At 41.0% G+C, this 22,648-nt stretch overlaps 1 protein-coding gene and 1 pseudogene across 19 annotated transcripts in view; both read left to right on the top strand.

Moving 5' to 3' along the window:
* Apc (APC regulator of WNT signaling pathway) overlaps positions 1 to 22,648 on the top strand; it is a 98,376-nt gene that overhangs the window by 38,247 nt on the left and 37,481 nt on the right. For 11 of the 19 annotated variants that reach the window (XM_060377479.1, XM_060377485.1, XM_060377482.1 and 8 more), the window contains exons 2-6: positions 8,209 to 8,290; positions 8,922 to 9,120; positions 12,341 to 12,449; positions 16,546 to 16,659; positions 22,459 to 22,542. In XM_060377479.1, the coding sequence (XP_060233462.1) occupies positions 8,209 to 8,290; positions 8,922 to 9,120; positions 12,341 to 12,449; positions 16,546 to 16,659; positions 22,459 to 22,542 (588 nt within the window). Of the gene's footprint in view, positions 1 to 1,106; positions 1,260 to 8,208; positions 8,291 to 8,921; positions 9,121 to 12,340; positions 12,450 to 16,545; positions 16,660 to 22,458; positions 22,543 to 22,648 lie in introns of those variants that run through there. The other 8 variants (XM_060377478.1, XM_060377477.1, XM_060377494.1 and 5 more) reach the window with 1 other exon arrangement.
* Positions 18,022 to 22,452, top strand: LOC132652349 (pancreatic progenitor cell differentiation and proliferation factor-like; annotated as a pseudogene).

The following is a 22,648-nucleotide window of genomic DNA, read 5'->3' as shown; positions in this document are numbered from 1 at the left end:
AATGGAAAATGGACTATACTACTGGAAGCCAGTATGGTGCTGTCTCAGCTCTGGGATGCCATGCACAAGGATTGCTACAAGTTGGAGGCTAGCCCGGCATGTGTAGGGAGTATGAGGACAGCTTGGGCTTCCGTGTAAATACATCTTGGGTCTACTCCACTGTTATTTTATATTTTTGCTAGTTATTTTTTTAATGTGTAGCTATAGAAAGCAAAACCCAAAGTAAACCTTATGTTGAATTTTCATTGGAATTATATGAGTTATAAGTTAATTTCGGTAGAAATAGCATGTTTATGATGCTGAATCTTCATGTACAGGCATGCCTTCCCATTTATTGAAGATCTTGTATAAGTTTACAACATCCATCTATATGTTTCCAGTGGATTACTTCTATAAAAATTAAAGAAACCATACATTTATATACTGGTCATGCCAGGGACCTCTTATTACTGAGCTGTTCTCTTTCTTTTCTCCTCTATTCTCTCTACTTTCTTTGACGTCTTCTAAAGTCATCTACTTTCCTTTTTCAAGTATCTTTTAGCCTCAGTTTGAACAGAGACCACTTTGGCCATAGAATGGCTGCAGTTGTGTGTCATCTCAAATCTCCAGAACTACTTAAGCATGGGTGACATTTTAAGACAAGCCTTTCACTACACAATAGTGGTAGAATGGACTCTGGTCCCATTAACCTGTTCTAGCGCTGCAACCCGATAAACTATGTTCAAATCAGAGACTAAAGTACATTACTTATACAAACTCTTCATCCGAGGTTGTTTCTGTAAGTTGGACACACAGGACTAGTTAGAGCAGCCTTAACCTTGAAAGGTCTTCCCAGAGAGAACTCTTACCTGTGGAAATGCAAATATCCTCAAGTAGGACTGAGGCTCTGCCTTCGCTTTAACCGTTTCTCTTCAGCTTAGACCCCCGTGTTCCGCCCTCTTAGGAAACTACTGCTGCTTGAAGACGTCGTCTGGAGACCAAATCCACACATAAGCATCATCCCTCCTGTCTGGAGAGTTTGGCTTCCTTTGTCTCTCTCTTCAAAACAAAACAAGCAGCAACTCCCTTTGTAGTAGTGAATTTCAAAATCCTTTTTAACCTTGTAGGTCCAAGGGTAGCCAAGGATGGCTGCAGCTGCATATGATCAGTTGTTAAAGCAAGTTGAGGCACTGAAGATGGAGAACTCAAATCTTCGACAAGAGCTAGAAGATAATTCCAATCATCTTACAAAACTGGAAACTGAGGCATCCAATATGAAGGTATCAAGACCACAACTTTTAAGTATTCCCTCCACTTTCAGTATTCCCTCTTATAGACTTGGAATAGCTAAGACACTTTACTTACTCAAGGCTACATATTAACTCTTAAAAAGTTCACATTCTTAGTAAATGTGCTAAATTAATCATGCAAGAAAATAAACTAACCTTCGTTACTAGTTCATTTTTAGTTTGTAAGTTTAAAAATAAGACCCCAATTTTATCATCACACTCAGTTTAGTGGAGGGTTTTCTGTATAGCTCATAGAAAGTAGCGTTATTTTGCAGTGTGTCTCAAATATTACATTGTCTTATTTAGAAAGTACAAGTCATCAAGCCTAGGTGATGTTTTCCATGGCACTTCTAAGCCCTGAAGTTGGTTTGCCAGAGCAAGAAAGGTTACAGATTATTTAGTATGTAGAGAAGAAAACCTTCTGTCTTCAAGGAAATTGATTAAAACTTCAGTTACTTTAATCTCCAGTTAGGCAACTTTCCACTGGGCTTAATAACTTCATAAAATTGGAAATTGAGTAGAATCAATAGAAATGTTTTACTTCCTTCCCTTAAAAGGAAGTGTTTGTGTGGTTTCTGTTGCTTGGCTATTTTAACATCTTAATTCATGGCTTTTCCTCTGAGCACTCTGCTTCCTCATCTTTACGTATTTCCTAATTTATCTAGTCTATCACTTCAGAGTATCCTTTCTTTTCCAGCTGCTGTATATCACTGAAGAAACTGTTCTTCTCTGCTTTATCCTTTAGATCCAACATTCTAACAGTTCAGACTTTTGACCTTTCATACTTTCTTAGCTATTTTTCTATTGATCTTTTTTTCCATTCTAATTGCATTGAAACTCTCTGGCAATAACATATCCAAAATATTCACTTTATATCCTTCTGGAAATAGGTAAACTATACACAAACACTTGGTTTTTCTTACCACTAGCTACATATCAGTGACTTAGAACACTGAGTCAGTTACCTAAAGGTTTAAAAAAAAAAGCCATTTGTTATCTTGACACATTCCAGCACAATGTGCTTTAAACTGCTGAACAGGGCATGTTTGTGAGAGTTCAAGGATGAAAGTACAGATATATTTGGTCTGGTGCACTCTGCAGACCTCGTCCTGGAGGGCCTGTTTAGACAGTAAAAATTTTATTTGTAGTACAGAACTCAAATCTAGCTTAAGTTTCTGTTTGACTGCTTAAGCAAATCGAAAAGCGGTTTTTAAAAACCGCTTTGGAGGAGACATTTTAATTTGCACTTTAATCTCTATGCTGGAGTAGAGTGTCTTTGAGAAGGATCATACAAGCCACACAAATGTCCATGCTGGGATATCAGGCTGCGTGTGTGTTTAAACGTGGCCCAGTCTGTTTCAGGAGTCGGAGAGTTTAAGGTGCGCCTGGATTCAGTGAGTTCTTGACTGTTTCTGCACACATCCCTGCCAGTCCATTCATGTATTTCATTAGGATTGGGCTTATCACATCAGCAATTACAGCCTTCAGTGAAGTTATTCCTGTATTGCTTCCTTAACAGGCTCTGCTGTTTAAAGAGCAGAACTGTAGCCTGTTCTGTCTTACACTCATTTGTAAAAATATGTCTTTGAAGCCCATGGTGCTTTCCATGTTAGTGCCGTGCAGTGGTTTTTCTCCCTAAAAACACTTAGTAGATTTTGGGACACATATAATCTCGTCAAAGCATGTTGCCTGACCTTTAACCTAGGCCCCATAAAGCAAGGCAAGACACATCTGCAGTTTAAACTAGGGAAGTCTGAAATGCAAGCAGTAGTACCACCTACTGGCAAAAGAGATACCATCCTGCTGTTGGTTAACGTGACAGCACTATAAAAGTAGAAAAACACCATGGGGTAACAGCCAGGAGAATGTATGTATAAAGAGTTAGGGAAGTATGAGCGCACCACATATTGAGGGTATTTACTTTTAGTTATAAGTATGGTACTGTGGCTCTGCTTAGAATATATAGATATATACATAAATATATGTAAATATATATAAATAGCTATATAAATATACGTATTAAAATATTGTAAAAGAAATGGCATACCAAGTTCCCAGCATCATGAACAGCAAATCAAGGCTGAGATTTTTGCTGCTTTTTCTCTCCGGGTACATTGACTAAGTACAAGCCAAGCTTTTTCCTGGGCGCCAGCAGACAGCTTTGCTGGGAGGGATCATACTGGAAGCTAGGAGAGAAGAGCTCAGATCATGGCTGCCTTTGCTGTGGACATTGAGTCTTGGAGGAGGAGGTTAGGGGAAATGGTATAATACTAGCTTTTAGGACTTGCTGCAGGGAGAGAAACTTTAGTTTCACAAGGTGTTTGCCAGGTTTTGAACTTTTTGGACCAGATTAAAAACCTCAGCTCCAGGGGCCAGATTTTTAGTGCTAAAAAGGTAAACACCACCAGAAAATAAGCCTTAGTGGAGAACCATAGTGAGATGCCGGGGCGATGCATCTGCTGTGCCAACACACTGGCTCTTAAGACAGATGTCAGATTTGAGGTTATACTCTAAGTCTAAAAGGACATATGCAAGAAACCAAATCAAATTTAAACTACCTGAAAACTAAATTAGGTTCAAGCCATTCACTGTTTGTAGTAGGATGGAAGAGAGCAACCCAACAGTGGGAAGAAGTTCTGGAAGAAGAAGGCAGTCCTCTTAAGGCTTTCTTGTTTATATACATACCATTGGCATAACAAGTTTTCAGAAAGAAAGCAGTAATCAGGAAAACAAAAGATAACTACTTCACAAACAATATAGATGTTGGAGTTAAAGATTCTTTACATAAATATAACAGTCTTTTGAAAAAATGGAAAATTGATAAAGTGCCAGAAATACTATAAATTTTTGATAGGGAATTGTGTCTGCAATAACAACAACCAGGTGTTCTGACTCTCAGGAAACACTATCTGATGTCACCTCAGTGGTGCTGGTACTGCTAATTTCTCAGCCCCAGCCAACCAGGATCAAGTATTCCCGCAGAGCAAAGGCTTCGCTTTAGTAATTCTAGTATCCTGTTACAGCTGAGGCTTCAATCCCAGCTAACCAGAACCACAGAATCTTAATTCAAAATAACAAATCCCAATAGAGTCTTTAAATTACCCCCTGAAACTTAATAAGCCAGGCCTCCAGCTTCTTCACTGCCCTCAACATTCTTATCTTCCAAGCTCCTACAGAACAGCTCACCAAACATTAAACATCCAGTGGCTTTTCTTGCACAAGGTTCCAAAGTCCTTCCGCAGTCCTCCCCAAAACATGGTCAGAACAATACCCCACTATCTGGGTATCAACTTGTCAGAGTGAGGGTTACTATTGCTATGATGGAACACCATGACCAAAGCAACTTGGGCTTACACTTCCACATCACAAAAGAAGTCAGGGCAGCAACGACGCAGACAGGGAGGGACCTGGTGGCAGCAGCTGATGCAGAGGCCGTGGAGGGGTGCTACTGACTGACTTGCTTCTCATGACTTGCTTAGTCCGCTTCCTATAGAACCAGGACCACCAACCCAAGGAATGGCCCACCCACAATGAACTGGGCCCTCCTCCATCAGTCACTAATTAAGAAAATGCACTGCAGGCTTACCTACATCCCAATCTTGTGGAGGCATTTTCTCCGTTGAGTCTTCCTCCTCTCTGATGACGCTAGATTGTGTCAAGTTGACATAAAATTAACCAGTACAGGCTTCATCAAAATTAAAAACATGTATCTTCCAGAAGGCTTCAGTAAGAAAACAAAAAACAGGCCATGCTTGACTAAGGAAAATCATTTACCACACTACACATATATTTGACAAAAGAACTTATTTCAAAATGTATAAAGAACTTGTATCACAAGCAATAATGATATTGAATTTGGGGAGCTGGACATCAGGTAAAGGTACAGGCACTGGTGGGTACAGGCAGGGTGAGCCCAGAAGAAAATGCTGGGCTGCTGACATCTGTAGTTCCAGTACTCCTAAGGCAAGAAGAGAGACAGAGGCAGAAGAGTCATTTCCCAGAAGCTCAAGGCCCCGATAGCCTAGTTCATCAAGCTCAGCAGCAGCCTCAAGGATATGGAAGAGAACTGACTCCCCAAAAGTATGTCCCTGAGTGTAACACACACAAGAGAAAACAGATAGGTTTAAATACCCAGTTTTTTGCAACATGGCCCAGAAATTAAAAAGACAATTCTATAAGGAAGATATCACCAGGAAGCACAAAGATCTGTTGCTCCTGCTCAAATGATTAAGATTTCAAAGACAGATTCACACAGATTGGAATATTGAAATGCTTACACTGCTGGAGGGCCTATTGGAAACACACACATACACAACAGCAGTTTCTTTTCAGGTAAACTTGTGATTTGGCATTTGAACTCTGAGAAATGAGTGCTTATGCCCACTAGCTACTTGCACTGAATGTTAGTCATAGCAGCCTGCAGACTGGTACCGTTCAAGTGCCCATGAGGAGAAGAAAGAATGACCTGCAGTGCGCTCACATGGTAGACTGCCACACCCCACTAAGCAGTACTGAATGGCCACATGCAGTAGTGGGGAAGCACCGACACTCAGGGACTGTGTCCTGTCTGCTTCAGCACACTGGTTACTTCTGGGAACTGGAGATGCACTTGCAAGAACTTGAGGGACCAGAGCTGGAAAGGATAAGACTGAAGAGCTGTACGTGTCCTCGTGGAGCCTAGAAACAGAACCACGATGCAGTTGTTTTTGTTAGAGAACAGGCATAGACTATTGCAGGCCATGAGTAATGCAAGTCGTGGTGGATGCTGTCATCTTGAGGCAGAGTAACTAGATGTGAGTGAGTTTGCATGTCCAACTTCGCTCAGTGAAGTTCATAATTACAAGCACGTACAGAAGTAACATAACAGACACATTGGAGTAAGCTGATGCTTTCGGGAATTGCTGTTCTTAAAAAGTATAGCCTTAAATGTCATGTGTTTGTGTAGACCGCTGCTTTTATCCGATTTCTGACATGTACATAGGCTTTGTAGCTATGAGAGGTAAGCCTAAGGTCACACACGTGCTCAACGGAAAGCATCTACTGCTGGGCGGTACCCATCACAGAGACTGTCTTGTCTACAGCTATTTACTTGCTGTGTGCTTGCATGTATGCGTGTACACGTGTGTCCCTGTGTGCACATGCATGTTGCGCATGTGGAAACCAGAGGACAGTTGGTGAGTGTTTTTTCCACCACATGGGTATTACAAGTTGTGAATTTTTTTGTTTTTTCTTTGAGACAGGCTCTCTCTCTCTCTGTGTATCCCTGGCTGTCCCGGAACTCACTCTGTAGACCAGGCTGCCCTCGAACTCAGAGATCCACCTGCCTCTACCTCCCCAATACTGGGGTCAAAGGTGCGCCACCACCCCTGGCACAGGTTGTGACTGTTACCTGTTTTAAGATTAAGAGATGAGAGTATATATCACAATCTCTCAGCATTTACAGGGATTTGGAGAGGGACCATTATCCTCAGTCTTGGGCTTGTGTATCCTACATAAGCACTCCATCGCTGAACTTTACCTGCAGCTCAGCTTTACCACTGATGTAAATTAGTGATTCTATCACCAGTGGTAGAGAAGCTTTATCTTTGTCCATTCACTCAGGGCATTTAATGGGCTATTTTTTGCATACTTTGTTTTTCTGTGTGATACGCTGTGGTTGTCTTGGCATAAGATGGTAGGGTTGTGCCAGGACTGCTGCGACTGGTGGGAGCATCTCCTTCCACGGTGGAAGGAGAATTAGAACTCTGGGGGAAAATCACAGGCAGTTTGCAGTGAGTCTCAAACTGCGGAAGAGGTGACGGGACCTGAAGTTCTCAGTTAGCCGATGCATGCTCTGCACTCACTGAGGAGAGGTCTCCGTGTGAATATGGTCTCCTTCCCACAGCCATGATGCTCTCTGGAGATGCTCAACATGAGTATCCTTCACGTTCCCACACCTTCCTACCAAGCTTTCAAATAACAACACGGGCTGCTGTATGAAGGGCGCTTGCTAAGACCACAGGCTGTGTGCTTTCAGTGCTCACAGTGACAACAGACCGGAAGAGCTCCCCGTGCTTGCCTGAGACCGCTTTCGCATACAGCAGTGCTGCCTTTAGGGCCAGGGTTGCGCTTTCAGTGCATTGCCCTGCATTTTCAGAATCAAATTGACAAAACAAAGGACATGCTGGAACCACAGTGCATGCTTCAGCGTAGGGGAGGTATACATAAGTTATTAAGTAGCGCTAATAAAAGACAGGTTTACAGGTAACCAGACACAAAAATTGGATAGAAAGTGACTTCAGACATTTTCTAAGTATCATGGAAAAAAAACAAAAACCAGTCACATTAGGGCAAGAGGCAGCTAGCATGCAGTTCTGAGAGTGTCTGCCGATGTAAACTAGTGCACTGGCGGCTTGCTCAGGTGTGGGGGCGCTTGAGTGGCAGGCAAGTCACTAAACAGCAGACTTCCCCTCTGGTCATGCTGGTACAGGCCTGAGAGATGTGGCTTCCAAACAGCCATTTTTGTGTGTCTTAAGCAAATCGGTAGGTGTGAGTTGATTTAAAAAAAAATGGTACTAATTCCACTCTTCTTAAAAGTTAATAGTGTAATAGCCTAAATTGTATAAAAGAATGGGTTTGTTGCTTTATGTCTTTATGAATGCATACAGTGTACTTTGACCATAACACCCCACCCCATTACCTTCCTTTTAAGTTTGCCATGAAGTGTCTTTCATGGAGACTCCTCAAATCACCATTACAGCAAATACCACTATTATTTTTGGGGGGATATAACAATGAATAATAGGTGATATATATAATATACATTGTAGCTTATGGCATGTTGTCAGTGAGACCTGAAATACTTTCTTCCTGGTTATACCTAAATGCCAACAAATACAGAATCATGTCTTCAAAAGGTTGTTTAACATTTCTTGCTAATGTACTGTGCTCTTTTCAATAGGAAGTACTTAAGCAGCTACAGGGAAGTATTGAAGATGAGACTATGACTTCTGGACAGATTGACTTACTAGAGCGGCTTAAAGGTACATTTTTTAAGTATTTACAAAATACTGTTTTAGGCTCAGCTTGGCCACAGAATCAAGTTCAGTGGCTCTCAGTTTAGAATCTGGTCTCAGCTCTCTCCTCGGCCCCACCTCCCCACTGGCTCGTACCAGTTGAATGCAAATAGATAAAAGGTCTGTTTGCTTGTTGTTTCTGCTTTACATCACTGGTTTTAAGTTTTCTCCTTGAAAATTCTGATCTAGTTTTAAAATTCATTGCTTCACTGAATATGCTTCAGGATGCCATGTGCCACAAGGCTTCCACGGCCCATAGAGTCGAAGGGCATTGTCTTTTCCTGTGCCATTTCTAATGGAATCTGTTTTTAAATGTCGTTCTCACTTTGTAGCTGAAATTCAAGTGCCAAAACAGGGACCCTGCTTATCCTAATATTACCTGCAGGGAATCTAAGGATGACATTTTATGCAATTTTCCTTTAACACGCTCGTTGTCTTCACCACTCAAGCTGACTTGGCAGGGAAATTTTTAACTATTCTAAAGAATATTCAGTTGTGTTTATAAACCTGAGGATTCACTTTTAAAATAATATACTAGCTTTAGGAGTATTTTATACCACATAAAGCAATTACTACATAAGAATTTGTCTCTGCTTAGAATTTAATTTAGATAGCAATTTCCCTGGAGTGAAACTACGCTCAAAAATGTCCCTTCGCTCCTATGGAAGTCGGGAAGGATCTGTATCTAGCCGTTCAGGAGAGTGCAGTCCTGTCCCCATGGGGTCATTCCCGAGAAGAGCATTTGTAAATGGAAGCAGAGAGAGCACTGGATATTTAGAAGAGCTTGAGAAGGAAAGGTAATGTTTGTTCTTGTGCAGTTTGTTCTTGGATGCTCCTTTGGTGCTGTGTATTGTAAGATACAGGGGAAGGTTGGATGGCAGTGATAGCCTGCACCTGTAGAGCATTTTCTGCTTCAGACTTCTCTCTCTCTCTTTCTCTCTCTCTCTCTCTCTCTCTCTCTCACTCTCTCACTCATCCTTTCACTCCCCGCCCCTTTCTCTTTTGAGACAGGCTCACATTATCTAGCTGGCTGTCCTGAAACTTACTTTGTAATCCAGGCTGGCCTGAAATTTAGAGATCCGCCTGCCTCTGCCTCCTGAGTGCTAGGATTAAAAGTGTGCGCCACCATGCTCAGCTTGTTTTAGACATGTTAATGATTGTGTTCACAATACCAAAAGTAGAAAGAAGGAATTTTCTTGAAATTCTAGACTTCTATTAGGTATTCAAATATTCTACACATGGTGAAGCCTTGGTATAGTGGGGAGCTTAGCTACCTTCTAAATAATCTGTACATTGAGTAATACCCTAAACCACAATGTTTATATCTAACTAAATATATGAGTGACTGACAATAGAATTTCAGGTTATCTTTTGAACTAAATTCAGTAACTACTAGGTCCTGTGTAAGGAACCCCATTACAGAATGCAGATTAGAGGTAACCACATATGAAATGGTTCTTATCATTTTCCACATAGTCAAAGCATTGGTTAGCCTGTGGAATGTGCTGAGATTTTTTGCAATGAAGTATTAATTCTTCTCTCAGAGTTCTTTCACCACACATGGCAGAGTCATCAATACATTTTCAAGTATTTTAGGACTCAATGCCATGTGGCATATTATCTTTTTATACCTAAAAGTTAGACCAGACTTCTGGTCTTATGACCTTGGGCAAGTCAACACATTCTGTGTTAAATTCTTCTGTAAAACACTGATAAGCTGCTTGTGAAAGCAGAATATTAAGATTATAGAATATATAGAGAAATATAGAGAGAGAAAATAGCATATAGAAAACAGGATCTGGAGAGGTGGCTCAGCTGTTAAGAACAGTTAGTGCTTTTGCAAAGGACCCAGGTTCAGTTCCCAGCACTCACATGGTGGCTCACAGCTGTCTGTAACCAAGGTCCCAGGGGCTCAACCCCTCTTCTGACCTCCATAGGCTACACACATGTGGCACACACACAAATAGTCAGGTACACATGCACATACATAAAATAAAAATATATATTTAAAAATTATATAGAGGAAGTAATGCAGCATGTTTCACTGAGAGATGAAGGCATTATTATTTTTGACTCCGGGTGTAGCCACCTATAAAAGTCAGGCTGGCCACGTGGACTAAGAGGGGTGGTGAGCTCCTTTTCATTTCTTATCTGTGCCAATCTTTATTTCTACCCTGAGCCTGGGCTGCCCAAACACTGTCCTGATCCAGAAGGAGAGAACTAGGGTCTGTGATCTTCCACCTCTTTGTTTCATTTCATTCAATGAAGAGGTGAAGGAGAAGTGCATATACCAGACTCTTAGGAACTTATTTTGGTAATGATTTTATTAGTAGAGATTTTTAGAGGAAGTAATTTTTAAAATGGTTTAATTGCAAGTACTAGTAAGCCTTGCAGCTATTAGTAATGAAAACTTGCAATAAAAATAGTCCTTTTATCTCTGCTTTCCCGATAATTTAAGGGGAAAATGCTCTTGATCCCTGCTTTTGCATCATTTATCCCTTGTCAGCGTCTACCCGTTTATGTTCTCTTGATTGAGGGTGCTTACCTTTGATATATCTTAGCAAGAGCAAACCCTTCTACATACGTTTGTTCTCATTACAAATGTTTTCTAGGAAATGGCAAACAAAACTTTAAGAATAAGGTATCAGAGTGGGGAGCATCTTTGTTGTGTAGTCAGATTCCAGGTCTCATAATGGAAAATATTCACTACATGGAAATCCAGATTTTCCAGATAACAAAATTATAGTAAGTTGGAAAAAAAAAAAAAAACACATATGCCACCTAGTGACTAAATTCTGCCATTCCCAGTATAGAAGTCCTCTAAATGAGAAGCAAAAGTTACAGAAAATAGTGGTTTGCGAACTCGGAAAAACGCTTAGTCTCATGCACATTAACAGGTATCAATTTAAAGTCATGGTGATAGCCTAGAAGTTCATAAATCTAGATATGTAAGATTCTAAAAAATGTGTCATACACTTAGATTTGTGAAAATTACAGGTTATATAATTGGTATAACCCCTTATTAGGACAGTAAGTTAAAATGAATGTGCCCTCAGAATTTATCATCTGTGCATGCTTGACCGTGTATGGAATGAAGTACATAAAGACATTTGTATAATACTTAATAGCAAAATACTTAAAAGGTCCAAAGTATTTCCCCAGAAGAACTGGCCATAGTATATCTCCTTTATGGGTTCATCAATATTCTAAAATACATAGGGTATTAGACAACTGTCAAGAGGTACATAGTAGGTCTCTTGTTCTAATACAGAATGACCTCCCAAGATAGATTTTTTGAGTGAAGAAAAATGTATGTACAACATATATACCGATAATGTAGTACTTGTGTTTTTAAATGTACATGTAATTATGCATATTATTATTTGCATTTTTATAGAAAACCTCTGGAAACAACACAAGAAAAGTATACATTGCTTGGGGGAAAGAGCCACACAGAACAATAGGGAGCTGTACTTTTCAATCCTGTTGAGTTTTATCTCAGTCTTTGACTGTATTTTTATACTTGTAATAGTTGGGTGTGTAGTGGGACAGGTTCTTCAGGCATTACATAAATTCATCTTGAGATTCCAAGCTAAGTTTCTGCCTCAGAGCAGGTGCTTGTGCTATGAATGTGATGTGTTTTTTCACAGTGTTGTTGTGTAGCAGCTGACCACATTCCCAGGCTTCTTGCTTCCCCATTTCAGTGCTCTTAACTCCTTTAGTGTTTATTCTTTTACTGGCTTTGTGATCTGGTCTGTCACACCTTTCACTTACCTCTTAGACTCTATGAAAGAAAGCCTTGGGTTGAAGCATGTGACTGCTCAGGATGAGACGCGTCTTACCAGGGAAGGGGGCACACTCGACACTGGGGTGTCTGGCTGTCATACCCTAACTCCTGCTGCAAAACCCAAGTCAGTAGCTTTTCACTAGCTCAGCACTGTCTTACAGCAGCTGGGAAGAGTCACTCTTAGGCAATGTGTATTACCTTGTATAAATTTACCTTTCTTTAAAACATAGGTCATTACTCCTTGCTGATCTTGACAAGGAAGAAAAGGAAAAAGACTGGTATTATGCTCAACTTCAGAACCTCACGAAAAGAATAGATAGCCTGCCTTTAACTGAAAACGTAAGTAACTGGGCAGCACAGCTTTTAGATGTAGTAACTTGGTCTTTAAAAGTACTCACATCGTCTATGATGAATTCAAGATAACTGAATTCATAACGATTTATAAAATATAATGTGTCTTAACCTAAGGATGTAATAGTTAATGAATATTTTTTTGTTCTTGCTTTGCTTTTTTGTTTTGGTTTGTTTGTTTCTGTGGGGTTTTGTTTCTGTTTTTGACTCGTGTAGCCCAGGCTGACTTCAGACTTGCTATATAGCTGAAGAGGACCTGATTCTCCCAACTACTGGGTTCACAGGCCTGCTTCACCATACCAGCTTGTTAGTTAATTTTAATGGAAGATAAAAGTTGATTGTGCACCAGCAGATATTTATTAATTCCACACGAGTTTGAATCCGGATTCCACTTAGGCAACTATATTTTAATTGGTAGAAACATCATACTGCCTGTTTGGTTTTTTTTTTTTTACAATACAGGAATCATGCCAGATGGTTTTTACAACAAATATCCTTGAAGATAACTTGAATCTTACTCTATTTAGGTATAAATGCCAGTATCAATAATCATGGATCTTACTGTTTGAATTCTATACTCCTTTAGCAAATGCAGTTATGTTTAAAAGGTTTTAAATGGAGACCAATGAGATAGCTTAGCAGGTAAAGGGGCTTATGTGTGGCTGGTGACCTGAGTTCAGTCTCAGAAATGTATCTGATAGGAGAAAAACCAGCTTTGACAAGTTGTGCCATGCTCTGCTATGCACATAGCTCTGAGTCAATCCCAAGCCCCTCATCAACTGGATATGGTAAAACATGCCTGTAATGGCTGTGTTCAGCACAGCTGCAGGGATAGACTGACTGAGGCAGTCGGGGAATGAAGAGAAGACAAACACGCATGGACACAGAAACAGTGGGCTGGGTTCTCTGATGGAGAAACAGTATCCTGGAAGCTCAGTGTGTTTATTCTGTAGTGTTACACAGGAGGTGAAGTCACTGCATACTGAGAAAGAAAAAGGCAAGTTTCCTAATGTCAGTAAGAGCAGTCTCTGTAGAGGAGCAGTCTGCAGGCCGTAAACATCCAGAGAAAGAAAGCTAGGGTGGGCATTATCTATACATGCTATCAGAATCCACACTCAGACCAGGAGGGCAGGCTCTGCCATTTCCCATGTGTCTTTGGCTGTCGGGTCCTTGACACAGCCCTGCCCATGTTAACAGTTACTCAGGATTTCACATGCTCAGGCCTTCCTCTGCCCCCCACATGTAATCTTAGCACTCAGGAACTTGAGGCGGGGATGTCAGAAATACAAAGTCTGCTAGCTCAACAATCAGGAGCACTCACTGCTCTTCCAGAGGATCTGGGTGTGGTTCCCAGTACGCACATGGAAATTCACAATTATCTGTAACTACAGTTTCAAGGGATCCAATGCCCTCTTCTGGGCTCTGTGGATGCACATGGTATGTATATTATACATGCAGGCAAAACACTCATGCAGATAAAGTATGAATAAATAAGTCTTTAAAGAATAAATTTAAGGCCATCCTCCACTGTGTAGTAATTTAAAGCCACTGTGGGTATGTGAGGTCCTTTCTAAAAATAAAAGAAAAAAGAAAGCTTCCAAAACGCAGTAAGAATCTCAAGGCTGTATGCTTCATCAATATTTTATGTTATTTAAAAGGGGAAAATAAGACAGGTGTGTGGCTTATGTTATTAAGCACAGACTCCAGGAGGCTGATCCCAGGTGGTGTTGTGAGTTCAAGGCCAGCCTGGGCTGCAATGAGACAGTCCCAGTATAACCTTCATTCTTCACTTCGGTTTTCACTTTCTTACAATAGGTTTGAGAGAACACACCTGTCAAAAAGTCCAGAACGTAGTTAACTGGGTTTCCTGAGTGCAGGAGCAAGAACTCAAGGCTTAACGTGTTGCTTTCCTTGAGCAGTCGGGTCTTGACAGGAAGAGAAAGGATCCCTTTTCCTGACAGTGTCCTTTAGACTCTCTCCCAGGCCACTAAGACGTCGTAAACAGAGAAAGACGGTTACTGGAGAGTTCTGATAAAGGAAGATTAAGGAATCCAGAAGGGATTGGTGACATTTAAAATTTTATGAATAAAAACAGCACAGTGTGGTTTTACCACCGTTGACTTTGATTGGAGACTATTCAAAATTCAGAGGCCTGTTGTCTCCATGAAGTAAGGGGCAAGAAAGGGCTTTGATATGTGTTACATCTCAAGAGCAGTGGGTTACTATCAGAAGATCAAAAATAGAGATCAGTTGTCAAATTCATTATTCACTGTTATTAAGTAACCATGTTTGACGGAATACACAAGAATACACAGTTGTCATGGGCCATTAGTACATTAGTAAATTTAAACTTGCTTGTATTTTAAAATCATTTACTGTACTTCGCTTTCTTATTGGGAAAACAAGTTAACAAGCACTTCCATGTAGAAATATTTATCTGCTTATCAAAATATCATACCCTTTTCAATTCCAAACCATATTATTATAACATGCTGTGCCACATTCAGCATTTTTATTTTCGCAGGGGTGTTTGGGAGATGGAGGACAAATGAGAGAAATAACAGTACAGACTCAAAGAGAATAAATGACATTCAGTGGGGCATCATGGTGCTTGTCTTTAGTCCCCAAAGCCCAGCACTTAGCAGACAAAGGTAGGCAGGTTTCTCTGAGTTCAAGTAGTGAGCTTCAGGCTGGCCAAGGCTGCACAGTGAAACCCTGTCTCTAAATAAAGAAAAACATGCAGCTGTTCATCTGTCGTGGTTCCTCACTTTGGTGTGCCTACAGGAGTGCATTCTGCACATGAGTGTTTTGTTTGAGGGCAACTTAGAGTGACAGCAGTTTGGAGTTCTTGGACCAAACATGCCAGGAGCACTTTCCTACAAAGAGCATGAGGAGTGTGAATAGTCTGAGTCCTTCTTCATTCTCCCCATGGCTCCTGATGTCTGCTCCCTGTTCTGTATCTCTGTGTAGGCTTCCTCTTTTTGTAGTCTTGTGTGTGCCTGGCAGTTATCTCAATGTGAGGATCGATGATGAGTGACCACACACTTTGTGATGTACCTTCGCCTTACTGTTACATTTTTACCAAAGTTGGTGTTGATTTTGTCTGGCGTATTTTACTTTTCTGTTTTTTGTTTGTTTGTTTGTTTGTTTGTTTTTTTCTTTTTCTAAGATTGATTTATTTTTATGTATATCTGTGAGGGTACCAGATCCCCTGGCAGTAGAGGCGCAAACAGACGTGAGCTGCCGTGGGGGGTGCTAAACCATTGAGCCAACTCTCCAGCCCTAATTTTTATTTGATATATAGGCTTTTTTCTAACTCCATTTTCTTCATTCTGTGATTGGATTTTTTTTTTCCTCTGTTTAGCCTCTACTCATAAGGTAATTAATCCTTACTTAAAGCAGAAAGCTAAGGGTAATGACCACCTGGTCTTATGCTTTTTTTGTTTTATTCCCCACCACACACCATGTTGTTCATGTTAATATCCTAGTTTGTTTTGTTTTGCTTTTGTTTGAGGTAGAATGTCACATAGCCCAGTTCTGAACTCCTTGTGTAGGCAAGGATGACCTTGGGCTCCTGCCTCTGCCTCCTGAGTGCTGGGATTGCAGGCATGTGCCACCACATGTAGTTTTATGTGGCACAAGTTTGGTGAGTAATCTACCAACTGAGCCATATCTGCTGTCCAAAACGTTAGTTTTAATAATTAAAAATAGTTCCTCAGGGCTGTGGGGTGTTGCTCAGTGGTACTGCACTTGCCTAGTATGTTCAAGGTTATAGGTGGTTCCCAGCACCACAGAGATTAACTAGGTACCTTCAGCAGTAAAAATCATGAGAGGACCCTGACTGGACCAATTACATATCATCAGCAAAACAGTCTAAATTAAATCCATTTTGACTCCTTACCTCCTCAGGGACTCCAGCCAAGCCTGGTGCCCATACTCAGGTTTTAGGATTCCTTAGAGAAAAAATAGACTTCTCAAGTATGGTGACTTACATAGTTATTCACTCAATTTTTAATTGACAGTTGTGTGCTTTTTGTTTTCACTAATAAACAATGAGAAATTAATGTGTTGTCTGTGGTTTTAGTTTTCCTTACAAACAGATATGACAAGAAGGCAACTGGAGTATGAAGCAAGGCAGATCAGGGCTGCAATGGAGGAGCAACTTGGGACCTGCCAGGATATGGAGAAGCGAGCACAGGTGACTGGCCTATTCCCACACTGCACACACACAGCCCTGCTCATCTTCCTATAACTGTTATTACATCATCTGTGTAACCAGGGTATAGCTCAGTGATGGAGCACCTGCCTTAGGTGCGCAAGGCCATCGCTGCAACCTCCAGTACCACGAAGGAAAAACCAAAGACTGTCTTAAGTCGACACTGTTTCAAGATAACAGTTTCTCATGACTCTTGGGCACTATAGCCAGGACTGACAGTTCTGCCTCTGCTGTTTCACTTGGGTGTTACTCTTTCTGCATAGAATTACAGGGGAGAAAGGTGCTGATTTTCCGGCAGCAGATAACTAGCTTCATCTCCTTAAAGACTACTATTTCTTGTAAGCTAAGTTTATGCAGTAACATTCAGAAGTTTTTCAAAAAGTAAAAATGGAAGCAGCAATAGTCCATGTTTGAGAAACAAGGAGGCATGAGGAAAACCTAAGGGAAGATGTGAGGGATGAGGATGAGAATAAACCACACTATGGTCAAGAAAGAACATTAACTGAGTTTTCTGTGTGCACAGGTGTGTGGCTGGCTAGTGCCCTAGCCCTACAGAGAACAGGTGTGTGGCTGGCTACTCTAGCCCTGCAGAGGACAGGTGTAACTGCTGCCCTGTCTTGCTTTAAAGTGAGCATGGGGAATTTTTTATTTTTACGTTTTTTAAGCTTTTTTCTTTTATACAATATATTTTGGTCATATTCTCTTCCCTTCTTCAATTCCAAGATTCACTTCATATTCTCTCTTATAAAGCCAAAACCAAACCAAGAAGAAGAAAAGGGAACCATTGGGCCCGTTGTGTGTTGTCCGACTAGTTATTCCTGTGCATGTGGCCTGCCTGCCCTGGGGGGTGGTTGATGTGCTCAGTGTCTCTATTGCAGAAAACTGTTCTGCCCTCTCCCAGCAACTGCAGCTGCAAATAGCTGCTCGGTTAGGGATGGGATTTAAGTTAGAACACATATGGTAAGATTTAACACCTTTAACATAACACATTTCATAGTCAGTTTCATAGCTATTTATGTGTACAGACATATCATGTATGTGTTAGTGTATCTGTTATTATCAAATTACATTAGATATAATTCTTGACTTCTTGCCCACGTCACATTCAGGTAGATTAGTGACTTAAATGTCAAAGTAAAACTTTCACATAAACATATCTCTGATACTGAGTAAAAACAATTTCTTAAGCAACATGCGATTATAAAATATAAAGCTGATGAATTTACTATATTAAAATTAAGAATTTATCTTCATAAGAAACCATCAGAATAGTGACAAGTTACATCATAAACTGTAACCTGTAATGAGTTTCCAAAAATATATTCTATTTACATTTAGATTTAAATTTGAGATTTTCATAGTTATTTACTATCATGGTTATTTTAATGTCAAGCAGACTTGTTTCCCGCCCAAAAAAAACTATGAGAAAGGTTCATTGGCTTTATGTAAATGACCATTCTTAGACTGTAACTATGAGTTACTTTTTTGTTGTTGTTCCTGTTAATGTATTTGTTTTTAGAGATCCTTGAGAACATGATGAGATTATAGACATGAAAGGACTTGTTATATACAATATAAACAGATATATTCCAGCGTTTCTGATCTGTATCCTATAAGAGATTAGCTTGACTTCATTCTTGGCCATTTTGTTAAAATATATGTTGGTAGGTGCTCTTACTGCAGTCTGGATATGGCATATTTCATTTTGGTTGCTAACATTACCATTTTAGGAAATTTAATTGAGTAACATGCATATTCAGGAATAACCATATAGAGATTAGGTTTAAAACTGCAAGATGAAAAAGGCAGCTAATAGGGGGTTGGTCTTCAAGTGACATCAGTGTAAGATGGCATCTCAAATGTGGACAAGTTGTGAAAACATATAGTTATAAAATACAATGTGTACTAAATGCCCAGAAGCTGCTTTGTAAGAGTTGAACAAAAATGACAATGACTGGAATTAATAGTTCTGACAAGAGTGGTGTCCCCAAGAGAACATCAGAGCTAGCAGTCAGGGTGCAGAGTCGGTTACTCTGCCAGAGCATCAACGCTCAGTGATGTTTACAAAGCATGTGGGGCTCTCAGCTGCCTGAAAAGATGATGCAGCCCCTCTCCTACCCAGCTTGATATAAGTGGGCTCTGTTTTCTGTAGTACTAAATGTTCTGGATTCGTCTCATAGACCTCAAATGCTACACAGGATGCTAAATTTTTTGTGTGTTTAAAATATGTAAATTGTACTATATAATGGGAGTAAAGAAGATGAGTGGAATGTTTATAATAGAGTTGAAAACAGGACAGCGATTGGACGTGGTGGGGCACCAGTCAGGGAGGCACAGGCACAGGCTGGCGGATCTCTGTGAATTCAAGGCCAGCCTTGTCTAAAAAGTGAGCCCAGGACAGCCAAGGCTACACAGAGAAACCCTGTCTTGAAAAAACAAAAAGAAAAGAAAAGAAGACAGAAGAAGACAGCATAGTCGGGTGTAGGCCAGGCTCTATGGCCCACACTGTTAGCCCAGCACCCAAGAGCTGGGGCAGGAAGGTCAAGTTAGAGGCCAGTCTGAGCTACGTATTGATGCCTCTCTCAAAAAGAGGGGGTTGAATGTGTCTTGTTCCACCTTCAAACAAATTTGATTGGTTAATAGTTGTGAAAAATGCTACTAACAAAAAGAGCTAAAGTGAATAGTAGAAAATATAAAACATTTGAGTCCTTAAGAAAGAATGAAAACTCAGCAATAAAATTTGTTTCCATAAAATTTAAGAGCACCTGTCCTACAAAAAATAAAAAGGGAAGTGTTTTAACAGTATAAAGAAAAACAATTAATATCCCTAAGAATTCCTGAGGATTAATTTCTGAAGACAGCCCTTGTTTTTAATTGGACAGAGAATTGGCCAACAAGGATGGAGATGTCCAGTACAGTATATGGAAATCACTGGTTAATAATTCAAGGAGTTTGGCATCCCATGCACAGGTCGTAGAGTAGATCTGTTTCGTAGGTCCCTGAAAATAGTCCCGGTGGCCCAGCGCCCAGGCATTGTCACCCGAGGCCCACGAAGGAGGGGTTGCTGCCGAGGTCAACGCAGGGCCCCTGCCCTGAAGCATGGCTGCCATCCCTTTCAGCGTCTGGCTCATGGCAACCCATGACTACTATTGCAGCGACACCTGGGCTCCTCGTACAGCAATAGCTCCTGCGGAAGTTCTGAGTACCCGGGAGACATGGTGCCCCATTCCCCGGGTCTCCCCAAGGCCAATCTCAGCCACTAGTGGGCCAGCTTCTTTTTTGGGAAGTCCACCCTCCCATTCATGGCCATAGTGTTAGAGTCTCCTGAGCACTCAGCAGAGTCCTCCCAGGCCCCCAGAAGCCTGATCACCCGTGACCAGGCTCCTGAAACCATGAAGAAGCCGCCAGTTATCCATCCCGGACAGGCTAACACCAGGGCTCTGTCCTGATCTGGCAGAATCACCAGCCAGCCCCAACTTAAGTGGTGCTAGGCCACAGTCCCACCTACCCACCGTGCCCTGTAAACTAGGAAGACTGCAGTAAGCAACAGACACCACCAGCAGGAGCTAGAGAAAACCCCTTTTGGTTCACAGCACTGACCCTTATGTGCCTTGCCCCAACCAGAAAATAAACTGCCAGCACCCATTAAAAATAATAATAATAATAATTCAAGGCATTCAAAGCAAAATCTATTCCTGGTCCTGCCTTTGTGAAGTTATCATCTCTGTTTTCTTTTTCAATGACATCTGGTCCCACAGCATGTTAGTAAAGGCTGGGAAATGCCCATCAGGTTGTGATAGAGCCTACCTCTCGGCCAGTGTGGTAGCACACCTTTAATCCCAGTACTGGCAAGGCCAGCCAGGACTGCATAAGATCATCTCAAAAAAAAAAAAAAAACTTGCTTCTAGAAAGCAACCACAGATAGTGTGTTTCAGTGGTTCTTAGCAGTGAGAATGCAAAACTACCATCTTTGTAGCCCATGTATTGCAAGTTAAAGTCTTCTTCTCTCAGGAAGCACAGGCCAAAGGAACACAATTCAAGGGCACCGTCAGCGCACACAACAAGTTCTAGGAAAGTGGGCTAGGTAAGGAGACCTTTTGCCAAAACAAAAGGAATGTTTAGTTACAATAGGAACTTGGAAAGTCCTAAAAATACTGAATTATAACAGTAACTTTAAAGTGGGTACGTTCTACAGTTTAAATAAACCCTGACGTTTGGTAAAACAAATCAGATTTTTTTCTTTTCTTTACAGCTATGCTGTGTTTTACCTGTTACACAGTATGTTTTTAGGGTTATGATTGCTAGCATGAAACACCATAATCAGAAAGCACCTTGAGGTGAAAAGGGTTTCTTTGGCTTATACATCCCAAGTCATGTCCGTTGACAAAAGCTAAGGCAGGAACTCAAATTGAGTGGCAACCTGGAAGTAGGAACTGGCAGAGGCCTTGGAGGAGTATTTACTGACTTGCTTCCCTGGCTTGCTCAGCCTGCTTTCTTATGAAACCCAGGGCCACCAGCCCAGGGATAGCACCACCCACAATGGGCTATGTTCCCGCTACCATCAGTAAGAAGAAAACATCCTACAGGCTTGCCTACAGCCCATCTTATGGAGACATACTCTTAGTTGAGCTTCCCTGTCTCAGATGACTAGCTTGTGGTAGGTTTACAGAAGGCTAGCCAGTACAGTATATAAATTCAAAATGAGTAGACTAGATTAAACATCAGCCAGGCATGGTGGCTCAGACCTGTAATCCTTGTACTTGGAAGTGTAAGGCAGGAGGTTTACAGTGAGCTCAAGTTCAGCCTGAGCTGCAGAGTAAAACACCTACCTTCAGAAATCTTTATTTCAAAGGTTAAATTCAAGAATAACGTTTTTTGTTCCTTGAAATATTTTTAAGAATAACTTTGGGAGCAACCGGACTCAGGGCACCACATTGACTTAATGTGTGCACTGTCATTTGCTTTTGAAAATGACTTAAATACCAGTGTGCCACCCAATTTGATATGTAATGTAGATTTGTAGTTTTACTAGGCACATTTAGAGATTATTGCACAAAATTCAGTATATTTTAAAACCCAAACTGGCTGGAGAGAAGTCTCAGAGAAAGAGCAGTGGTTGCTCTTCCAAAGATAGAGTTTAATTCCCAGCAACCACATGGTGGTTCACAACCATCTATACTGAGCAGACAGAACATTGTGTACATTATAAATAAAAATAAAAAATTAAAAAAAAGCCGCAAACTGACCCCAGTATTCATTAATGTGTGATCATTTTACTTGACATATCTTGGTGTGTCCCTGCGCTGACTGGTGGTAGCTGCACTGACTCTTTACACTAATGTTTTTAATAAAGACACATTCAGTGCTTGGGAGATGGTAGTTAAGGACACACACTGCTCTTGCAACTGCCCAGGTTCACTTTCCAACAGCATCTCGTATGGCTCGCAACCACCTGGGACCGCAGGTCCAGGGAGCTCTGCTGCATGCACACATACCCCTCCATGATTATAATAATAATAGAAGCCATCTGTTCTGTTATGGCCATGCCACTGCTGTCTACAGTCTACAGATCTGTTGTCTTTGTACTCTTATTTAATAAAAGTGAATTCCTAGGGCTGGAGAAATGACTCCATGGTTAAAGGAGCTTGCTGTTCTTCATAGAGCACTCATGTTTGGCTCCCGCCACCCACGTCAGACAGCTCCACGGGTACCCACAAGTGTGTGCACATGGCACACATAACAATGAGTGAATATCTAACTTGTTCTTTTCTTTCATTTTAGCGAAGACTAGCCAGGATTCAGCAAATAGAAAAGGACATACTTCGTGTACGACAGCTTTTACAGTCCCAAGCAGCTGAAGCAGAGGTTAGTAAACTGCCCTTTCGTTATGTGTCGTGTCTGTAGCTCTTCCTGGAAAAGAAAATGTGTGTAGTTAACGGGCCATCATTGAGCTGTGGACCTTCTAGAAGGA

Source organism: Meriones unguiculatus, chromosome 2 (assembly GCF_030254825.1).
Source record: "Meriones unguiculatus strain TT.TT164.6M chromosome 2, Bangor_MerUng_6.1, whole genome shotgun sequence".
NCBI classification, from domain to species: domain Eukaryota; kingdom Metazoa; phylum Chordata; class Mammalia; order Rodentia; family Muridae; genus Meriones; species Meriones unguiculatus.
The sequence above is the reverse complement of the archived record's forward strand: the minus strand, read 5'-3'. Positions and strand labels throughout refer to the sequence as shown.